This window comes from Mytilus californianus, unplaced genomic scaffold, assembly GCF_021869535.1.
Source record: "Mytilus californianus isolate M0D057914Y unplaced genomic scaffold, xbMytCali1.0.p SCAF_7, whole genome shotgun sequence".
Lineage (NCBI taxonomy): Eukaryota > Metazoa > Mollusca > Bivalvia > Mytilida > Mytilidae > Mytilus > Mytilus californianus.
In genome coordinates this window covers 11,092,563-11,110,801 of record NW_026262723.1, presented here as the reverse complement: position 1 = coordinate 11,110,801, position 18,239 = coordinate 11,092,563, and the positions used below count along the sequence as shown (strand labels likewise).

The 18,239-nt window shown below is 31.9% G+C and overlaps 1 protein-coding gene across 1 annotated transcript in view; it reads left to right on the top strand.

The window, feature by feature from the left end:
• The first annotated feature begins 238 nt into the window (after positions 1 to 238).
• LOC127708218 (QRFP-like peptide receptor) overlaps positions 239 to 18,239 on the top strand; it is a 61,588-nt gene continuing 43,587 nt past the window's right edge. The window contains exon 1 of the mRNA XM_052213062.1: positions 239 to 952. Coding sequence (XP_052069022.1) covers positions 239 to 952 — 714 coding nt within the window. The remainder of the gene's footprint in view (positions 953 to 18,239) is intronic.

Sequence of the window (18,239 nt, the reverse complement as noted above, 5' to 3'; positions counted from 1 at the left end):
CACGTGAGCTAGTTAACGTCTGCAATGACTTAATCAATGACATTCTATAAATATATATCAATATTTAATAATCATTCTGATCCCTCTGACGACAAAGAATTGATACATGTATGCAAATAATGACAGACTTTGTCGAAAGAAAATAATGGAAACTTATGAAATCTTTGGAAAGTTTTGAATAAGTAGTGTAGTCTTTTAAATCCAGCGAAGAAACTTAATACACTTTCCATTCTTTAAGATGGATAAAAATTTGACAGAAAATTCAACAATTATTTATAAACAGATCACAACACCTAAACTAGACCAAGGACCTTTAGTTGGATTAATAGTTTTATATTCTTTAACCACTTTACTTTCTCTGGTTGGCAACATATTTGTTGTGATTGTTTTCAAAAAAGGTAAAAGGTCAAGGACTGATTTGAGACCTTTCCTTATTAACCTTGCACTTGCAGATCTTTTGATGGCTGCATTTTGCATGCCTTTTACTTTCGCGGACGCTATATTTCGTACATGGATATTTTCTGAAGTGTTTTGTCCTCTAGTTCTTTTTATCCAAATGTTGTCTGTAGCGGCAAGTGTTTTCACAAATACGGCGATAGGAATAGATAGATTTCTGGTAGTCATGTTCCCATTAAAACATCGGTTTACTCAACAAAGATACAAATATGTTATTATATCAATTTGGATATGTTCTACGTCATTAGCTTCGGTACAATTTTTCGTAGCACGAACAATTACCTATGACCCCGGCTATCTTGTTTGCCAGGAAGTCTGGCCAAATACACATTCTAGGCGCGTTTATACCGTAATACTTCTTTTATTTACCTACATAATTCCTTTATTCATTTTGACAATAACGTATTCTGTTGTTGGATTTTTACTTTGGAAAAGAACAACGCCAGGAAACAGAGATCATTATCGAGATTTCTTACAATGGAAGTCAAAAATAAAGGTAAGATTGTTGTAATATGTCCCCTTCTAGGGCCTTATGAGGATCCAGGTGGGGATACGTCATTATTTAATTAATTTTGCCTTTTTTTTACTATACTTTTGTTTTCCACACATTATTCCCTAATCCTTTTATTTCAGCGCCCAATTATGCATTCCTTTGTTTCTCGTTGTTTTTATCATTTTTTTTTTAATGTGGGAAAGGAGGGGGGGGGGGGGGGGGGGCGGGACTTTTTCCCTATTCTTGATTCCCCCTTATTCTCATTTTATGTTAACCCAATCCATACTCTTTCTTATTAAAATGGACTTAACACTGTTTCATTTTGTTATTTTTTTTTATCAGTCCACAACTCTAAATCATATTTTACCACAAGTGACAGGAAGAACCTCTCCAAGCTTCACATGATTTCTAATTCATGTGTGAGTACATGGTGTACACCAACTAATTTTCGCGACTTTCGAAGGTACAATAACATCGCGAACTTAATTTGTCGCAAATATATGAAACTATGATCTTCTCTTATATAAATCCAGAAAGAAAATTGAGAACACCGCGAAAAAAAATCGCCGCAGAGTTGGCAAGAAAGAAGACCTTAACGCGAAATAAAGTATGCTTGAAGATTAGTTGGTTTACTGTAATTTACACTCATCTCACCTTAATGCAATATAAGATAAATGGTAAAACGAAAGGTATATCTCAAACATCGAATTCTCTCCTGCTTTTGAAATGAAATCCATTATGCAATTAATACTTTACTTTTAGCAATCAATAAAGTTTTCAAAGTTGTTTAATTTATTTATGCTTAAATAGAAAAAACATATTATTGCCTCAATTCTCTTTATGGAATCCCTTAGTGTGTTTACAATCTTGTGATTTCGAAAGATAAGATGATAGAGTGATAAATAAGTCATGCGTTCTGTAAATCTGGCATTTAAACCTAATTGATAAAGTGAAAGTTGCGATATTAAAATGTTAGCAATATTTGAGTGACTTGCAGAAAACAATGACGGACAATTGCTCTTGTAAAAATAGCAGTTTTGACATGATAATTATATGACAAGCAACAAGAATTGTAACAACGAAGAATAGCGAACATCTTATGACTATCTTTAAAAATTAAATTGAAAATGTTATTCGTTTATATTGCCACTATAGTTCACATTGGTCATACAAAAACTGTGCATTCTTGACAGTCATTTTTGAACCTGATCTAGTACATCCATGATCTTTGCATTATAATTGTGCAAATAATCTTAAAAATATCAGTTATATATACAAAGAAACTATATATTACCTTTTGAAACATTGATATGACAGAAAAATTACCATAATATCATGTCAAAACAGCCATAACCATAAGAGTGTTCAGTCATAGTGCATTTTATTAATTTAATCATTAGTTTACTATTGATATTTAACACAGGTATGATTTAACATTAAGTTATCTAAATTTTTTCGTTAAAAGTTTAGTAACTATTAGTAGCAACCTCTTTCCGACGCCATGATTCTGTTTATCCAGTCTAGTTTTGACATGTTCAGATAACAAACTTACGCTTTTCTATATCATTTTCAAAATATAGCTGTTTTTTTTTTCATGACAAACATCATTTAAAGTTCTCCCTTGTCATTTGTTCTCAATTTCCATTGTCGTCTTCTTTTTATGCTTCAGTTCTTTTGACGAAATCAGAAACATTAATCCAAAATGCGTTTGAAATTATGTTTTAATTATTCATTACAATTGCATTTAATGTTCATTGAGAGCAACAAAAACTGTGGGTGGTAGAATTCCTATAATGTACTATATCTGTGTATTAATACGGTATCGATGAACGTTTGTCGAATGAACAGATGATAGGATTATGCATAAGTTAGGTCTAAGCTTTACTGGAGAGACAACCAAAGAAAAGTAATGATAACATTATATATTATATTGTACCATGAATGGTAGTTTTACCTTTGTTCTTCGAATGAGTTCACTTCTGTCATTTTTAGATGAGTGATTTAATTGAATAGATTTTCAGTTAGAGCACTATCGAATCCAGTTGACCGCTTCCCATTAAAAGCGCAATACAATTTTATTGGTGTGCATTAGATTTTAACTTTTGACATCTGGCATTGCCCATTAAAATTACAAATCATATATGGCTGCGCCTTACTCATTAACATATTTAATCCACTCAAAGCTACTTTTTGGTGCATTAAATACGTTGATTCGTAAAAGGCGTGCTATATATACAACATATCATTTTCTGAAATAAGCATTTTTAAGCTGATGACATTACATTGTTAAACATACAAAATGATTACGTGACTCCCTCTGAAGTTGATACTAACACATGTTATCATTTTATGCTTATAAATACATGTATATTTAAATATTTACTTTGAGCGAACAAATAGGAGGCAGAAACAGTACTTACATCAGTATATGTTATATGTATTATTCGATGTATTTGTTTGGCAGAAATTGTGTTTTACAGTAAGTACACTAAGGCAAATGGCACACTTTGCAAGTGCATCGGTATACAATGTTAATCAGTACAATGTGAATTAGGGTATTATATTTGACTTTTTTATGTAAGAGAAAGACAGGCGAAAGATACAAAAGGGACATTCAAACTCATAAGTCGAACTTTGCTTTTAGTAGGCTCTATCTCTTGAATCTATCTGTTTATTAAAAGGTAAGCAAAAAAGAAATTGTAAACTTTATTCAAAACCAATAACTTTTTTTAAAATTGTTTTTTAAAATGAATGATTAAATTGAAAAAAAAGTCCTTTTTGAAATACGCACAGTTCTAAGCTGACTAAAAATCTGTTTTTAAAATTGTAGAAGGAAAAGAATATTAAATCTTAATGAATTTGTTATGTTATCATTATAATACGAATAAAAAGTAAACAAATGACTGAGTAACAAACTAAACTTGTACATGAAAAGACCAAGTTTTTTTTTTAACCAAAACAACATTATACACACACACCCACACCACACACACAATGTATCTCATTCAATTCGAATGTCATGACATTAACGTTGTTTTGTACTATCATTTTAATGAAGACCTTTGTGTTCAACAATTCGTTTCACTTTGTAAAAAGATCTTGAGATTTTTCATAATTAGTTCTGTACAAAGCATGAAATGTGAACATTATGTACTCTCCGATATTATTACAACGTGACCTTTTGAAATACATCATCTAGTTTTCAAGTCCCAATGAAAGCTTAAACTTACACTTGAATCGCTTTTAGAATTCAAAGGAATCGACACCTTTCCTTTGATAATACTTGTTCAATCAACATCTAATTGGATCTCTTATTACATAACATAATTGAAATCTTGTCTCTGTAGTCATTCATTTGTGGGCGTTGATAAAAAATGTTTCGTCATAAAGATAGGATCTTGAAATTCACTGCCTTCTGAAATGGGTTCTCAATGGACGCTTTATAAGCTGGTAGTGATCTATTTGTGTTATATTTAATTAAATTGCTTGTTTAATTGATTCGATGAAACAAGTTTATGTGTACCATCGGAACCAAGAACGGTTGTGTTATACGATAACCAGTAGGATTCACAGTTAAGATTGAAATTAATTATCTTTAAAGTACTTCGATCAATTTACATTCACAAGAAAGATCCATTTTTTTTTTATTTATTTCAAAAGCAAATTTATTTCTAAAGGTTCGCTATTATATGTATGTTCTGAATCATTTGCTTGGAGATAGGATCATTTTGTAATTAGGAATACTGCCACTGCATATGAGTACATTGCTATATCTGCACAAATGTATTGTATGGGTTTATAATCAGTTTGATTGTAAGTCGGAGCAATTTAATAGCATTATAATGTTAAAAATTCAAACCTTAACAATGATGATCAACTCTTTAATTTATAAAACAGCTAAAGTATTCCGAGATTTATTTCTCTTTCCTACAACAAAAAGAGAAATTATACATAGTTTTAAGTGGCTATAATGTAACGACCGTTATGCCAATAAATTATTTATTGTCTTGTCTTTTGCTAACATAAACCATTACATCAAATAGTTATTTATTTGTCGCAATAAGTGGCTTACTTGCTAAATATATCATTATATTGATTTAGTAAACTAGTGCTGCATTATCATTTAATAATACAGCAGAATCAAAATCTTGCTTCACAAGAATACATGTACATGTAATTAACACTTCCTTTCCGTATTGACACGATTTCTTAAATTGTTCTTTTATAAATTTCGAAATTATTAAGAAAATAAGATCCGAACTCCCTCAGGCAAGATGAACTAATGTAGGTTTGACCATTATCTTTAGATCCCATTTGATCATATTGCTATTCGCCATGTTCACGTGTGTCGGTTTGGTTTTCAAATATTTGGCTTTGAGCGTTCCTAATAAAACTAGGTAATCCAAAAACGCGCTTCGAACGTTTAACAATTATAAAGTCCTACTTTTTTGTCAATGTAAGAACAAGGTAGAAACATCTATTATACTCACTTTTCTTTATAGCTTGACGGTTTCTTTGCATCATGTTGAAATATTACAATTGATGAGAATGTTTTGTTTTCAACCAACACATTTAATGTTAGTTTACCTCGATAGTCAAACAAAGACGCTTCTGTAGAGATTTGGGTTTGCCCATTTCTGTCATAGCATATGTTTGCTGGTGGCATGCTTTGTTTATGGTGAAGGTATAGAAAAGAAATATAGACAAAATGACCAATCTCCAATGTTGGTTGCTGTATTTAATAGCAGTACATTTTCTATAAATTTACTGTGACTGTGTTTGTTTTACACCATTCATTGGTACACACAGCCCGGTCCGTGAAAGTTTGCATTAGTAATGCTCATTTCTGCAAAGCACTTTGGATGTCGATACAGCTGTAAACTAAGAATTAAAATAAGAAGAAGTTGTATGATTGACAATGAGACAACTCCCCACCAGAGACCAAAATTAAAACTCACTATCTGTGAACGGGCGATAATTTGAGTATTTAAACTCAAATGAAGAAATGCAAATGCAACGTTTAGGATGCAATCTTTACACTTACAGTAAAGTAAAGGTTTCAAGTAGAATGAAGTTATGTATTTTCCTTTTAATCGATCGTACAGTTCCTTTATCCAAATACACCATGTAGGCTGTTGATAAGATATATTTCCCTTTCTGTATTAATTTTTACCATTATATGTATAATTAGTGATATTCATGATAAATTATTTAAGGCATTAATTTTTCGTTATATAGTTCCGTGTCCTTGTAAAGCATAAAACTACCGTCAAACCTTGACTGTATTGCTCCAACCAGTCTACTTAGAGAAACAGGCTTATGACAAAAACATAGTTTGCACGCAGTTTTCCAATTAATTAAATTGGTTTTGACAATGTAAATGACTTATACAATATATTTGCAATGAAATCAAATACCAATATATAGCTTTTAATACAATTGAGAATATAGTACATAAAAGACATGATGACATTCGGTTCTTTTTTGCTCAAACTGTTGTCTCGGAATAATAGAGGTATATTTCCCCCAGATTCTTGTTGCTTCCAATGATTATCAGGGTACAGAAACACATTTCACAGCACTATAAAGCTGCAATTCCATTGTGAATGACTTTAAAAATTTCGCAAGAATAAATTCTAACACATAATTTAACAAAACTAATGTTGTATGCAGCTAGAACTCGTTGAACTGCATCTGCATATCGAAAAATGATGTATTTAGCATTTATATATTTCTAGAGATATACACAATGAAACGCATGTGATAGGCTTATAAATGTTTGGAAAGTCTAAAGAGATCTTATCTAAATTTACGGGTTCTATAAACAACTTCAGCGTAAGAATTAGGATGCGATATCTTGTTTGTAGGTAAAACCAAGATTGCAAAGATTTCCCTTGTATGATATACAAGTTGAAGGCAATTACTCAAATATAGAAAACTCAAATGGCGTTTAATCGTATGATATTTGGTATCGAATGAAAATACCAATCACACTGGACTATATGTTCTGTAAACCTTATCTGATATACAAAAAAAAAATTATTAAAATTAATTGGTTTTCATACTCGGATATAGTTGAAAGACATGATATTGTTCTTGTTTAGTGACAAATGAAAAAACTGTGATAGATATCACTACTGCGTAAAGCGATTTTTGAGAGCGAAGTTCTATTGCATGTATTGATTAAAATTTTTGACTTAAAAAAATCTTGTCTAAAACAAAAATGATGTATTGGCTCTCAATAATGACGACTTCAGTATGTACAGTAAAGAGATTTATCCTACCGAACTGACTTTAAATAAAGCTGATACTAACAATGAACACTGCGCTTTCCTGGATCCTTATATCTATATCTTTAATGGGAAGCTTTATACCAAAATATACGATAAAAGAGATGATTTTTCATTTCCTATTGTTAATTATCCATTTGTAGATGTGACGTTCCCTTGTCACCATCTTATGGTGTTAATATATCTCAACTTGTCCAATTCGCTCGTGTATGCAACAACGTTTGATTTTAACGAAAGAAATCTCTGTATTACTTACAAATTATTACACCAGGGTTTTCGATATCACAAATTTCGTCAAAACATTTACTAAATTTTATCATCGGTACAAGGACATCATTCGTAAATATAAATCAACATGCAGACATCGTATACGTTCAGGTATTTCACATCCAATCTTTTATCGTCATATTCTATACGAAGCACAAAAATGTCGTCATTCACCTCAAAAGCTAACCAAACCTTTAAACAGATTTATTCAGAAGGGATATAGTTACGATACTGTTGTCAGGTATTTTTTTTAAAGATGGCATATTTTGGAATTAATATTGATTCACTCATAGGGTGTTTGCATCGGAAATTAACACATTTATTCTAAAACTAGTTATTGGCATGATACGGGTTATGTTCTTCTCATATATTTTATGATTGTATGATACTAAACCCCTAACGAGAGGGATTGTGCTTGATTTTCACATGATGAAGACATAATCTTTCAATCAGTTTAATTGAGGTCTGGAGCTGGCATGTCAGTAACTGCTAGTAGTCCTTTGTTAATTTATGTATCATTGACATTTTGCTTAATTTTTTCTGTTACCTATTCTGACATCGGACTCGGACCTCTTTTAAACTGAGTTTTATTGTGCGTATTGCTGTGTGTTTGTTTATTCTACATTGGCTAGAGGTATAGCGGGAGGGTTGAGATCTCACAAACCATGTTTAACCCCGCCGCATTTTTGCGCCTGTCCCAAGTCAGGAGCCTCTGGACTTTGTAAGTCTTATATGTTTTTTAATTTTAGTTCATTTATATCTTTTGGAGTTTAGTATGACATCCATTTTCACTGAACTAGTACACATTTTTGTTAAGAGGCAAGCTGAAACCCGCCTCCGGGTGTGGGATTTTCTCGCTGTGTTGAAGACCCATTGGTGGCCTTGGGCTGTTTTCTGCTCTTTGGTCGGGTTGTCTCTTTGACACATTTCCCATTTCTATTCTCAATTTTATTTGTTTAAATGAAAGTATCCTAAGCTTATCATCATTAACGCATGTCCTCAATTTTTAAAGACACAAATAACATATAATGTTGGACAACTTAATGTAAAGTTTAAGAATAAGATGCATTTCATATTTTTGCAATGTCTTTCAGCCACTGATAAAGTAGTCTTGTTATTTATTTTTTTTCACTTTTAAAAAAATGATTTCTGATAAAGGATTTGAAACTTTGTCGTTTATACTTTGATTTCTACATACATGTTTAGATCATATAGGATCCTCACAAATAGTAATCAGTTCTTTCTAAATCACGCATTTTGCAACTTTATCATTTCTTGACTTGATTTTCTTAATTATTTGAACATATGTACTTGTCAACTGTATCCAGCTTCCAATTTGACGTTAGAATCGATCAGAAATACGGTTATTTGTACTCTGTACCATTGGGGCGGTTATCTTTTGTTGCAGATTATATTTCTGTTAAACAACGTCATAACTTTGAATTGCTTTAATCTAGAGGATTATGGAAACATGGAAATATTTGTACTTGTCGTCTCCAATTGCCGCCAACTATCAGTTTCATAGATACTGAAGATTATGGTTGTTTTCCTTAAGTGGTAAATGGTAATTTGATTGTAAAAAAATAATGAATTGATTTTTCCTTAAATCAGAGCCTAGTAATCTAGGCAAAAACATATATTTAGAAATGATTTGAAGTTTTCTGATTAAAATAACAGCAAGTTTACCATTTGGACAGCGGCATACCAAGTTTGATATATTAATTTTCCATGGATGTTTAACTAGTTATAATTCATCACTAACCACATATGTCATGAACATCCTCATAACTCAAATCGAATAGATTTAGAGACTAGCGTAAACAAGCAATAGCCCTCTACAACTTTCAATTCATTTCATGTGTTTTTCTTTTTGATTGAGGAAATGACATTTGGTGGTTACTACCGATACTTCAAACAAAAATCAATTAAGTTTGGAGTAGATTGATAAAACATGGTTTACATAAGTGCATTCCACTTACGAGAGCAAGTATCAACTTAAAATAAAATTCTCTGATAAAGCCGGCATGTTTATTTTGATCCTGAACAGAAATGTAATGTTGATTGGCGATATATATAGCATGTATTAAAAGTGTCAATTACCGTTTTTTTTTTTTTTTTTTTTTTGTGTGTGAAAAATGGCTTTTTTTGGAAGCGCCATTTTGCCAAAATATATCCACCAAGACTCTTACATATCACAGTATGGTAAGTGAGGTACTCTGCGTTTTCAAAATTTGGGAAAAATCTCCATTTCTGTGACATCACTGCATTGTCATGTTTACACATCTTGTCAGGAAGAACAGACTTAAATAGCAGATTTTGATTATCTCTGAGACGTGTTCCTTTAATAACTTAGAATTATTTCGTCTTAAAAGGAACATGTGTTTAAAGTGACAAGAACATACCCAAATGATATCTGCTGTCAAACTATCTTGGAATTGATGCGTTTGCTTGATATTTTCCAGATTTCTTTTATATTGTTGGTTAAATTTACGCAGAAATATGACAATCAAATATAGCGATTTTTACATTATCGTTGTATCATCGATACATTTATCAAGAGACAACAGAAGTTTACCTATGTCCAAATCTATTCAGAACCTAACAAACAAACAAAAAAGAAACGTTTAAACCGGATGAATTCAAATGAACCACAAACGGAATAAGTCGACATGGTACGTGTCTCCTTACAGGCTTGTATCACGGGCCACTCGCATCCACTTTCTGTCAGAAATGTCACAATAGGTTTTACGATACTTGTATACGACTTATCTTATCTCACCTTAGGGTAGAAAACCTTAGTCTTTTCCATAACTCAACATCATACAGACAGTACATTTTACGAACATTAGAATATCAATGATGTTTCAAGAGTGATTACTACTAAGCTGGTGACCATAATGGGACAGTAACGTCCTTCATAAGTAACAATTATTGCCCCTATCTGTCAATTTCTTTACTTATACAGAGGATTATTGTTGTTTTCCAAGGGTGGTATATGAGAATTGGATTAATTTAAACAAACTAAAATGATTTTGTTTAATTAAAGTTTAGAAACTAGTCAAAATTATCTTAATAAATTTATCCAAATTTGACGTTTTTTCTTCTTTTTTTTGTGATTAAAATAACAGTGCGTACTTTTGGACAGCGCAGTATCAAGTTTGATGTATTAGGTTTCTGTGAATGTATTACAAGTGATAAGTCATCGCTAATCACAATCATGGTGACTTTTTAAAACAAACAAATCCTTTCTGCAAATCATTTCATTTCATCGACCATTCTTTTCACACCAATATAAGACATTTGATAGATTATACTGGTTACCTGTAACTAAACATTAATTAAGCTTAAACAGATCATTATAAGTGCATCCAAATAGCGATGACGAGCTCTCTAATCTTGTTTATTTATGATTTGTTTAAGACTAACTGTTTGGGTGTCTGGTAATGTACTTTGCGTTTAAAAAAATCCGCTTTGTTTTACGTTGAACGATCGGTATAAATTCTTTTTTTGATATTCTAACTAATTTTTCATTCATATCCCCTAATAGTGTGTCAGGCTATATGAGCTTTCTTATTTATTGGGAACTCCGTTTTTCTGATATCACTACTGTGTTATGATAACACACGTTATTTTAAGCAGAAGCAAGGAATTGCAGATGTTTTTTATTTCTTGAAAAATGTGCTTTTAGAAAATTGGAATGTATTCCTGAAAAAAAGAAAATGTTTGTTAAAAGTTGATATGTTCGCAGATCCTCGATATTGTTTAGAATAAACAATTATCTAAAATTGGGCTGTTTTATGGAGCGAAGTTGATAATCAAATATATTCGCATTTACAATATGTATAAAATAAAGAGATTCGGTATGATTGGCAATGAGACAACTACCCATCAGATAGTTAAGGTTGATTCATGTGATTTTTAGATGTTTCGAGATTTTTTCACAAGCAATACACTTATCTTTTTTATATAAAAAAGGTGTTTGAAACTCTTAAGTAAATGTTTTTTATTTTCTTAATATTTTGTAAATCAAAATGATTGTAATTGGTCTGGTCATTTCTTTTATGAAACAAAATGTAATCTCCTTCTCGCTTAGTGAAGTTTTGTGTTTAAAGAATACTACGATCATATCAAATGAATAACTATATCCAAACCATGAATTTTACAATATAGTTTAATACGGTATGGTGTTTTCTCATGGTTGAAGACCGTGCGCTGTCCAGTAATCGTTCACGTAATGGTGCATTGGTCTAAATGGTTAATTTATTATATGAAAAATACAACATCTGTCTATTTTTTGCATGAAAAGGTCTTTAAACTAAACAAGGAATTATTTCATAATTTACAGTCGTTCTATAGTTAGTGTGACAATTCTTGCTAGTAGTCGTATAGAAAGACTACAAACTTAACCACTGGACTGATAATTGACTATAATTGACTTTTGTTAGTCAATCTATTCTTTACAAGTTCTTTTAGTAACGCTTCATGTACCACAAGATTGTTTGGTTTAATTGCCCAATCAACACCAGTATGACAAATAATACACCTGATTGCGGCAAAGAAAAGTGACAAACAATACACCTGATTGCAGTCAAGAAAAATGACAAACAATGAACCTGATAACCGTATAGTAAAATGACAAACAATAAACCTGAACATCTTATAGTACCTATATAAAAAAATAATATTCACCAGAGTTCCAAATGAAGAGGATGTAAGTAATTATAGGCAACTGTACGGCCTTCAACAATTGAGTTTTAACTTAAGGTCTATTTTAGTATATATCACAAAAACCAGCAGACCAGTGTAACAAATTTAATGAGTTAATAAATACATTATTTATCAGTTATAAGAAGTAAGTGAATGACTGTCACATAAAAGCTGGTGACCAAATCTGTGGTTTCTGTGTTTCAACTTCTTCATCATCAGAACTAGCAGGTAAAACATTTGAAGATTGGATATTGTTGGCATAAAACGGTATAGGTTGTTGTTGTATTTGAAAAGCACTTGCATGGCGTGGAGGGAAACAGTTGTACATGTTTTGCCCTACTTGTTGTATATGGTGAAATTCTGGGTTAAATCCAGTTGGCATCTGTTGGTTCACAAACGGAAAACCACAAACTACATTGCCAGGATAATAAGTCGGAAAATTAATAGGAAATGGATTTGGACTATAAACATAATCGGAACAGTGCATTTGTTGCCTTACAGTCTGTCTGACTTTCTGCGGAGTGACGGTACACAATTTTTTAGAAGGCGGAGAGTCAGTAATGCTGGAATCTGAATCATATTCCCTTTTTATTTTAGTATTGACCTCCATAATTTTCTTTGGAATTTCTAATTTATCGTTTTGCGAAACTGTAGGAATTCTATTATCATATGCTGTTTTAAGCGCCATAACATCTCTCAAAAGAACACTAAATTGGGAGTATTTGGTTGGGTTACTCTTCCTAAGCCTATCCTTTACTACTTTCGTGAATGAGTTACCAGATTTTGCCTCATACGTAGTAGCATGTACAAGTTCATCCTCCAAATCAGCAATTTCATTTTTGATGTTTTTGAGGCGATTTTGTATTTTCTTTTTGTCATTTCGATACTCTTTATGTTTGTCTTTTTGGCCACATGATCGGTAATCGTTGCACTTTTCATTTCGACAAACATAATTTCCTTTGTTATTATCTGCCTTATGGCCACGAACATGACCATTTGTGCAGTTAAAAGTACAATGTTTTAAATGCAAGTTAAAATTGAAAAGCGAAAACACTTGCTAAATTCCTGTGAAAAAAATGATGCTGCGTTCACACGTAATGCGTTTTCTATTATTTGTTGTTTGAAATGTTTCGAAATTTTTTTACATTACACAATAAATGTAGGTGTGAACTAACGATCATGTGTTGTACTAGTATTATATTCTATACAAACAGCAATTATGTTCACACTTATGTAAATTCTTTGTTGTATGTGCATTGAATTTTAAGATCGGAATTTTCAAATAAATATTAAATGTCCAACAGCTCATACATCTATAGTCATATTGATTTAATTGGTTCGTATTCAATTTGAAAACATAACACCTGTTTGCTGTACTGTATAATGCAGTTTGTGTACAATTTTGATATAAACGTTACATTGATGACGCCGACACCGACGCCGCCGACGCCTGAAACAGCATACCTGTTCTATTTTATGTTGTCCGTGACTTTACTTTCCCCCCCCCCCTTTTCCCAGTACTTCGACCCACATCTAGAAAGGGCAAATTTAGGTCCAGATCAAGAATGGGGATACTATCTTTTTAAATTTACCTGTAATGCAAGCTTCCTTGTGGAGCAGGCTCACAAATAGGCATCTCAAGTTTAGCCAATTTTGTTCATCGTCGGCTTACTCTTGTTTCTTTTGGCGGATTTTCTCTTCTGTCGAATAACAATTTTTTCTGATAACTGGGTTTTCGACTTTTTCTTGTACATTTTTGTTTACACTTGCAAGTTCATTTAATGCGAATTCCATCCGTCTCATTTCTCCAAGCGATAGATCATTTCCGAATATAAAATGAAAGTCATCTGGAAATTTTAAACACCGTGGAGAAGCTACATTTGTGAATTTATGTCGGATAAAATGGTCAGCAAATCTTGCAAATTCGGGACCAATTTGATATAGAAATTCTCTTTTTTTTCATCCATTTTTATCAAGTAACACAGAACAAAGTTGTAAGTAAGGACAAGTAAAACACGTGAGTAGATTTATTTAGTTAGTTTTTTTCATGTTGACATTTGATTAGAACTGTACACGTTTACTGTTACTGTACGGTATTAGGTGAAAGAAATTAAAATGACAGACAAGGAAAACAAGTATGGAAGAAAATACAAACCAGGAATTCCCACTAATATAGAGTTAAATGAAAAAGTGATAAGACTTTACAAAACAGGGAGATTTTCTAATCCGCAAATAGGACGACATTGTGAAATATCGCACAATACTGTAGAAAAAATAGTTCAGAAATTACGAATTGACGGAACGTTGTCCCCTGTGAAAACCCGTTCTGGACCTGATAGAATCAAGAGATTGTACAAGCGGTACAATATTATAAATCAAGGAAGCCGTCTATTTTTCTCTCCGAAATCCATAAGCGATTGTTGGTTGATGGTATAACAACACGAGAAAACGTACCAAGTGTATCAACAATTTCAAAAATATTAAACAACGACTTAAAGATGTCATTTAAGAAGCTGAAAACTTGTGCAAGAGAGTCCCTAGATGCTGGCGTTCAAGTTAAATTTGATGAATATATATTCAATAGAAGTACAAAAAATCCATATACACTTCATTTTTTTTATAAATCATCTGTGGTCAAAACTACTGGAAATAGACTGTATGGACATTCACTTATAGGTGAAAAGGCTATTGAAGTCCAGAGGTATGCATCCAATGCAACGTATACAGTTGATTTACTTCAGGGACCTTTTGGAATTGAATATTTTGATATAGTTGATGGAGCATCAAACGGACTTGTTATGCTAGACTTTTTTGATAATGCATTCCAAGCAGTAGATATATATGGAAATGCAGTTCTACAGGCCGGGGACACCGTTATCATGGACAATTGTGGTTTTCACCATGGCCGGTTTGTTGAGAGTCATATGAGAGCTTTGTGTAACCAGCATAATGTCGAACTTTTGTTTCAACCACCATACCATCCAGACCTGAACCCGTGCGAAAACTGTTTTAAAGTAATGAAGGATATTTTACGTCGCCACACCAGGTTTGCATCAGATTTAACAGAAGTAGCTATATGCGATGGTCTAAATAATATAACTCCTTCAAAAACACTGTCAATGTTTCGTGGGTGTGGCTATTTGTAAATTAAAAATATTAGAAAATAAGTAAGCTTTTATTATTTTTTTTCCGATGCTGTGAATTTTCCTGTGTGTGTGGCTGAATGCGAGACATATGCATTATTTTCTTCCAGGTTTATTGTTTGTGGTTTTACTATACGGTTATCAAGTTTATTGTTTGTGATATTACTACACGGTTATCAAGTCTATTTTGTTTGTCATTTTACTTTACGGTTATCAGATGTATTGTTTGTCATTTCATTATACGGTTATCAGGTGTATTGTTAGTCTTATTTCTATACTGTAATCAGGTGTTGATTGAGCAATTAAACCAAGCAAGGTAATCTTGTGGTACACGAAGCGTTACTAAAAGAACTTGTAAAGAATAGATTGACTAACAAAAGTAAATTATAGTCAATTATCAGTCCAGTGGTTAAGTTTGTAGTCTTTCTATGCGACTACTAGCAAGACTTGTCACACTAACTATAGAACGACTGTAAAACAAAACGAAAAGAGGGAAAAGAAAACAATGGGGCAATGCAAATGCTTTAATAAAAAAAAAAGGCAGCAATATTTAAGAATTGAATGCTTCTTTTTGTAAATTCATTGGGGTGTAAAAGCGTTGATCGAAGTACATTTTGTATGAAGCGCGAAAGCGCTTCGTTCTAAAAATGTTCGCACGGTCAACTCTTTCACAACCCTATGAAATTACTAAAAGAAGCATTCAATACTTATAATTACATTTTTTCGCTATGATCATGAAAACACGATTACTATCATTTTTTTCTTTTATTTACCTGTGCACTTTTTTGTGGAAACGTGTGTCATCATGTATGTTACAATTCATGAAATTCATTTTGAAATGAAGAATGACGCGAGATTCCTGTTAGCCAATCAAAACAATGTATAATAATGAAACATACATCTAATGTAATTATAAAAAATGAAATAATAAAAAAAAGACAAATACTTATACCGCATAGCCAGTTACAAGTAGCCCCGAAATGACAAATGACAAAGAATTCAAACAAGAAAGCTAGCGACCTGATTTATGTACAAAACAATAAACGAAAAATAAATATGATATACAGCAACAAACGACAACCAATGGATTACAAGCATCTGACTTGGGACCGGCACATATATAATGTAGAGGGATTAAACATGTTTGCAGGCGGGCCAACCCTCTCCTAACTTGGGACAGTGGTGCTACCGCACAACATAAAAACAAATTATAAAAATCAGTTAGAAAGGGCTTAAATCATTATGTAGATACAAAGCACAAAACTAACTAGAACAACACTTGTTTTCCAATAATTGTGGTTATATCTAGAGTGGTAAAAGATCATTACTTTGTAAAAACCGAACAGGTTATCTTCAAGATAAGGCCTAGTTAACCGGGCAAAAACATGGTCAGAATTGTTTTCAAAATGTGAAGGTTAAATTATATATTTTGCAAGCGGTGTACAAAGTTTGATGTATGATTTTTTTCTATGGATTCAATGAAAAGTTATATTTCACTCCTAATCACAATAACCATGATCATCTTTATACGTCACTGCAAAGACATCGTCGTAAATTGTATCCTGGAACTTTGTTTGGGTATTTTGTTTAGTGCAAATAATAAAAGTATGGTTTTAAAGAATCAATTGTTTGCATTTAACATGTTTTTTTAAAAAAACGGTATAGTATTTTTGAAATAAATGAGATTTACACAAACCTCTTAAATGAATGTAATATTTGATTTTTGTAAATTGTTGGTGTTGTTACTAATTGTTTTTATTACTTTTATGAACTTAACGCTTTTTGCGGGAACAATCATTGATTTAATATCTTTATAAAGTTTTTTTTTTTATTACAGCGGCACTGACGAGTCTTTAGTAGACGAAACGCGCGTACAAATTATATTCCTGGTATCTTTGATGTGTTTGATTCCTATATTAATTGGATCAAGTAAATTTTAGTTAATAATGTTGATGTTGTTACGCTTTTCTCTACTACGATATTTATACTAGATGTAAAGGGCGGAGGATATAATTTGGTGAAATCATTTTATTAATATACAATAACAGACATTATTATAATGAGTATAATTTAGATGATTATGGGAAAAAGAAAGTGTTGTTATTCTCAATTCTCAATTATCAGATGCCTAAGACAATGTTGGTGTTTCTTGATTTGTAACAAATATGAATTCAATAGTACTAAAATGCACGATATACCAAATAATGTTTTTCTTGAACTTTAAGCTAGAAGAAAACATATAAAGGCATAATTTCAAATCTGATTTTTAAATTATTGTATTGTACGTTTTCTATTTAGACAGCAGTGTAACAAGTATGAAGTAAACATTTTTAAGAGTTACAGTCGTCACCAATTACAGGATTATTATCGTCGCTAAGAAATCATCGTTGAGACGGATAAGCAAACAACAGCCTTCTGCAAGTTTTAATTCGTTAAATCGGTCATTCGACCTACGATGACATCTGATAGTTCCTACCTGGTACTTCAAAGAAAAAACAATTAAGTTAAAACTAGATCAGTAAAACAGTGTTTACATAAATCCAATTAACTTACGATGGGATCTGTCTAATAAAGCAGGTATAACAAGCATGCAGTTCAAAACATACATTTTATTATTGTCTGGCAATCAATTTATTTGTATTAAAGCAATTAATTTGGAATGAAAATTAAATGAATATTAGTTTCGATAAGAACTTAGCAAACCATACAGCTACAAAGGCCACCGTTAATTGAATGTTCGAAAAGGGTGTAACTGCAAATTATACTTCCACCATAAAGTCGGCATAATCTTTTAGCATATGTCAGATTAACTAAATAAGGTTTAGAGGATTGTCGATATATTGCACTTTCCAAATGTTGCTGCAATTTGAGAGTGTTCTGCTT